Consider the following 6,005-nt stretch of genomic DNA (forward strand, 5'->3'; position numbering starts at 1 on the left):
GGAATTCGGTCTGAAATATTGATTGTTCATTCCCCTCCATCGATGCTGCCTGACCTGCTGAGTTCCTCCAACTCTGGATTTCCAGCATCTGCAGAATCTTTGTGGTCTCCAGCCTGCCTTCACAGCTTTCTCATTTTGGCACGCTGCAGCATAACGATCTCTTAGGCACTGGGCAAAGGCCAATAAAAAGAAGCGAGGTGAAAGGAACTGGATCAGCGCCTCATTCGGCAGAACGAGGAGGTGATGGATAGGAGCTACAGGGAGGTAGTCACCCCCAAGTTACAGGAGGTAAGTATTAGGAGAGGGAAAGGGAATAGGCAGCTCGTACAGAATACCCCTGTGGCCCTCAGTAATAAATATACTGATTTGGAACAAGACTCTGTGCTTTAGAAGGGCAGGGGAGAAGAGGACTGCGATAATAATACGGGATCCCATAGTAAGAGAAGCAGACAGTTGAGTCTGTGTACGTGAAAGAGACACCCAGATGGAATGCTGCCTCACAGCTGCCAAGGCTAGGGATATCTCGGATCATAATGATTGGGAAAATCAGGCTGGATGCCAAGAGACAGAATTTGTAAAATGGCTACAAGATGTGTTTTTTGAGAAACTTGTGTTTGAGCCCACTGGGGAAAGGCAACTCTGGACTGGGTGTTGTGTAATGACGCAGATTTGATTAGGGACCTGAAGGTAAAAGGAACCCTTCAGAAGCAGTGATCACCCTGCAGTTTGAGAGGGAAAAGTTAAAGTGAGATTCATCAGTATTACAGTGAAGTAAAGAGAATTACAGAGGCCTGAGGAAGAAGCTGGCCAGTTTATTGGAAGGGGACACTAGGTGGTGGAAATGCAACGGCTAGAGTTTCTGGGCGCCATGGCAGTGCAGCAATTAGTGCAACGCTATTACAGCTTGGTGCGTTCCAGAGTTCAACTCCAGTGCCGTCTATACATCCTCCCCATGGAATGTGTGCCTCCTCCTAGGTGCTGCTGTTCCATCCCACAGTCCAAAGTCGTACCGGAAAGACAAAATGTTCACTGTCAACTGTCCCATGATCAGGTTAAGGTTGATAAGGGGCTACTAGGGTGACGTGGTTCAAAGGGCCAGAACAACCTATGCCATGCCGTATCACTAAATAAATAAATCATTTCAGAAGAAAACAAAGTATTCTAAAGGGAGGATGATGCAACCGTGACCGACAAGGGAAGTCCAAGTCAATATAAAAGCAAAAGAGAGGGCATATAATACAGCAAAAATTAGTGGGAAGCTTTTAAAAACCAACAGAAGGCAAATAAAAAAGCCATAAGGAGAGAAAAGATGAAATGTGATGGCAAGCTAGCCAATAATACAAAAGAGGATACAAAAAGTTTTTCAGATATATACAGTATAAGCAAGGCAAGAGCGGATATTGGACCACTGAGAAATGATGGTAGTAATGTGATCAAAGAAATGGCAGATGAACTTAATGAGTATTTTGTGTTAGTCTTCACTGTGGAAGACACTAGCAACCTGCCAGAATTTCAGAAGCGTCAGGGGGCAGAAGTAAGTGTAGTTGCTATTACTGAGAAGGTGCCTGGGAAACTGAAAGGTCTGAATGTGATGAACCTGGACCAGAAGAACTACATCCCAGGGTTCTGAAAGAAGTAGCTGAAGAGATTGTGGAAGCATTAGTAAAGAACTTTCGAGAATCACTAGTTACTGGAATAGTTTCATTGGACTGAAAAATTGCAACTCCACTCTCTAAGCAGGGAAGGAGGTAGAAGAAAGGAAATTATAGGCAAATTAGCCTGACTTCAGTGGTTGGGAAGATGTTGGAGTCTATTATTAGGGATGATTTTGGCAGTACGGAGCCACATGATAGAGTAGGGCAAAGTCAACAAGGTTTCATTCAAGGGTAAATCGTCTGACATATCTGTTGAAATTTTTCAAGGACAAAGAGGTCAGTGGATATTGTTACTTGGACTTTCAGAAGGCCTTTGACAAGGTGGCACACATGAGGTTGCTTAACAAGAGCCCATGGTACTACAGGAAAGGTACTAGCAAGGATAGATGATTGGCTATCTGGCTGGAGGCAGAGAGTGGGAATAAAGGGGGGTAGTTTTTGGCTGGCTACCAGCGATGAATGGTGATCCACAGGAGTTAATGTTGGGAGCCACTTATTTTCACATAATACAATATGTCAATGACTTGGATGAAGAAATTGATGGCTTTGTGGCCAGGACTGAGGACAATACAAAAATAGGTGGTGGGGCAGGTAGTGCTGAGGAAGGACTGAGACATATTGAGAGAATGGGCAAAGCAGTGGCAGATGGAATACAGTGTAGAGAAGTGTATGTTCATGCACTTTGGTAGAAGGAATTTGGAAGAAAATTCAGAAATTAGAGGTGCAAAGGGACTCGTGAGTCCTCGTGCAGGTTTCCCTGAAGGTTATCTTGCAGGTTGATTCTGCATAAGAAAGGCAAGTGTAATGTTAGCATTCATTTCAAGAGGACTAGAGTACAAAAACGAGGATGTAATGCTAAGACTTTATAAATCACTGGTCAGACCATATGTGGAGTATTGTGAACAGTTTTGGGCGACTTATCTCAGAAAAGATACGCTGGCATTAGAGGACCCAGAGGAGGATCACGAGAATGACTCCTGGAATGAAAGGATTAACATACGAGGAGTGTTTGATGGCACTGCAGCTGTACTCGCTGGAGTTCAGAAGAACGATGGGGGCTCTCATTGAAATATATGATATTGAAAAGTGCAAATAGAGAGGATGTTACTATACCGGGGGAGTCTAAGACTCAGAATAGAGTTGTGCCCATTTGTGCCGAGGAGGAAATTCTTTAGCTAGAGGATAGTGAACCTGTAGAATTTAGTGCCACAGACGGTTGTGGAGGATGAGTTAGTGGATATATTTTAAGTGGAGTGGATAGGTCCTTGCTTAGTCAGAGCATCAGAGGTTACGGGGAGAAGGCAGGAGAATGGGGTCGAGAAGGATAATAAATCAGCCATGGTAGCAGACACAATGAGCCAAATGGCTTTCATCTTAACACTTATTCTGTATCCTGTTATAGCTTGTTCCCTTTGGACTAAATATACTGACATGATGAAATGGTCTGTATGGATAACATAAAGCAAAGTTTAGCACTGTATCTTGGTAAATACAAACCAATCTAACAATTTTACACCTATGCACAGGGGCAATGAAAAACATTATTCACAGCTAATGTGGTATGCCTTAGGCACAGAGCATCAGCTACACAACACACACTAAAACATAAAAGTTGTATATAATTTACACAAAGAAACAGAATTAGAAAAAAATGTTTCATCTTTAAAACAGAACAGCTTAACAGCATTTTCAGTTTATCTTAACAAAGTCAAAGTTGCATTTATTATCATATGCGTACACACGTACAAAGAAAGCTAATCTTTACTACAAGCACAGGTAGAATGAAAAACTTGCATCAGAATCACAAGCACATGAGATCATACAAGCAGAAGTCACAAGAAAAACATCAATTAAAGATTGAGACTTAGAGCCAAGAAACAGGCCCTTTAGCCCCACTTATCTATGCTGACCAAGTTCTCTACCTCAGCTGGTCCTGTATGGCTGTATTTGACCCTGTGAACCTACCCAAATGTCTTCTAAGTCTTGACATTCTACATGTCTTTACTGCTTCCTCAAAGGATTCAAAGTACACTTACTATCAAAGTATGTATGCAGTTCACACCCCCAAAATTCACCTTCTAGAAATTGATTCAATACCTTCTAACTTCTTGTGAAAATTTTTTTGCCTTGTCTCCTTTAAATCTATCCCCCTTGAGCTTTAGCCTCCCAAACATACAGGGGCACAACTGAGCGCAACCTAACTGGCTGCATCACTGCCTGGTATGGGAACTGTACCTCCCTCAATCGCAGGACTCTGCAGAGAGTGTGCTGACAGCCCAGTGCATCTGTAGGTATGATCTTCCTCACTATTCAGGACACTTACAGAGACAGGTGTGTAAAACTAGCCCAAAGGATCATTGGGGACCCGAGTCACCACAACCACAAACTTTTCCAGCTGCTACCATCTGGGGAACAATGCCGCAGCATAAAAACAAGAAACAACAGGCTCCAGGGCAGCTTCTTCCACCAGGTCATCAGACTGATTAATTCACACTGATACAATTGTATTTCTATGTTATATTGACTGTCTTGTTGTACATACTGTTTATTATAAATTACACATTTAGACGGAGACAAAGTGTTTTATTCCTCATGTAATAAAGTCAATTCAACTGGTAGTATATTTAGGAGGTGCTACCTCAAGGCAACATCCATCATCAAAGATCACCACCATCTGGGCTATGCCATCTTTTAGCAGCTACCGTCAAGCAGGAGTTTCATCTATGACCTTGTGTTTCTTCCTCCCCTTCCTTCTAATTCTGACACCTCATCTTTTTTCTCCAGTCCTACTGAAGGGTCTCAGCCCGAAACGTCAACTGAGCTGTTCTACCTGCTCTGCTGAGTTCCTGCAGTATTCTGTGCGTGTTTCTTGGATTTCTAGCATCTACACATTTTCTCGTTTGTGATTAGAGTTCCCTTTAACCATTCGGTTCTTGAACCAACCAGCACAACCTTAATCACGACAGTTTAGCAGCACTATGACTAGTTTGATCACTTTGCACTAAAACAGACTTGGTTTATTTGTTCTAATTGTGTTATTTCTTGTTTTAAAAAGTTAGTTTTTCCTGTGAATGCTGCCCTCATAATGTTATGTGCCTGGAATGCTGTTGCGTGGGGTTTTCATTGCACCTGTACCACAATTTACTCGACTTTGAATAAACATAGGAACACTTTAGTTATTCCCCTCATGACTTTACAAACCCTTAAAGATCACCCCTCGGATTTCTACTCTCCAGGGGGAAAATATCCCTATCTATTCACTCTCTCCTAGTAACTCAAGCCCCCTCCACGCCCGGCAACATCCTCGTGAATCTTTTCTTGCATCCTCGGGCAGCTTAATCACATCCTTCCTTTGAATGGGCGACCAGAAATGCACACAATATTACAAACGTGATCTCACAACAAGCTGAAAGAAGTTTAACCGCACAAATTCTTCAGCCAAGGGTAAACTACTTGTATAGGCACGTGACAAATATCTTACCAGTAAAGTCCTGCCAACCACAGTCCTAAACTGGAGCCTCAAGCCATTCACCAACACTGCCATCTTCTCGCCCCAAAAGTTGAAAGGTCACGCTGCCCGCCAATATTTCCAAAAAAAAATTCCAAACTAAAATATGCACACCTGCCACGATTTTACCGCCGAAGAGAAGATACGCGATTTTCTTTTGTTTTTTTCAATCAAAAAACGAAACTTAACCTAATTAAAATACGGGAGTTCAGCAGCGCCGCCGTGTTGCCCAAAAATTGGCTTTCAAAAAAGTCGATTCCGCTTTAAAAATAATGAAGAACGCGGCATCGGAATTCCTTCAGACTTTTGGCATCTGAGGTAATAATGTCTTTCAGTTATAATTGTGCAAAACTTGTCGAAATATTTTCGACCAACGCCTAGGTATCACGTGACCCGATTATGTTTCTCGGCTGTTTACCGAGGAAAAAGTTGTGCTCGTGGACAGTGTTAATATTCATTAACACCGCTAATCTTCAAACCAAACTGCGCGCAATTTATTGGACGTAAATAAGAACCATACCGAACATAAATATTAAAACATAAATTTGGGGTTTCGCACGTCGGCTTCAATGCGCGTGCGCCAACAAATATCTGCAATTCATTCTGACGTCACCCGTCGTGTCGTAATTGGAATAAGAGATAAATGATTTTAAAATCCAATTTTCTCAGTCCTCCCGCCGAACCATTGCGATTATTTCGGATTGTTAATAAAGATTCTGGAGTCGATATTGAAAAATAAAGAGCGTTAATGTTTGGAGGTGGGCAGAGGTGCTGCCCGTTAGCCAATGAGATTCAAACGCTAACCGCTTTCTTCACGTGACGTGATGGCCTTCTGTGACGTC

The 6,005-nt window shown here is 42.4% G+C and overlaps 1 protein-coding gene across 1 annotated transcript in view; it reads right to left on the reverse strand.

Annotated features, from left to right (window-relative positions):
* mrps18b (mitochondrial ribosomal protein S18B) overlaps nt 1-5,701 on the reverse strand; it is a 35,347-nt gene extending 29,646 nt beyond the window's left edge. The window contains exon 1 of the mRNA XM_073032228.1: nt 5,137-5,701. Within this exon, the coding sequence (XP_072888329.1) occupies nt 5,137-5,199 (63 nt within the window). The 5' untranslated portion in view covers nt 5,200-5,701. The remainder of the gene's footprint in view (nt 1-5,136) is intronic.
* Nucleotides 5,702-6,005: the final 304 nt, after the last annotated feature.

Source organism: Hemitrygon akajei, chromosome 2, assembly GCF_048418815.1.
Source record: "Hemitrygon akajei chromosome 2, sHemAka1.3, whole genome shotgun sequence".
Taxonomy (NCBI): Eukaryota; Metazoa; Chordata; class Chondrichthyes; order Myliobatiformes; family Dasyatidae; genus Hemitrygon; species Hemitrygon akajei.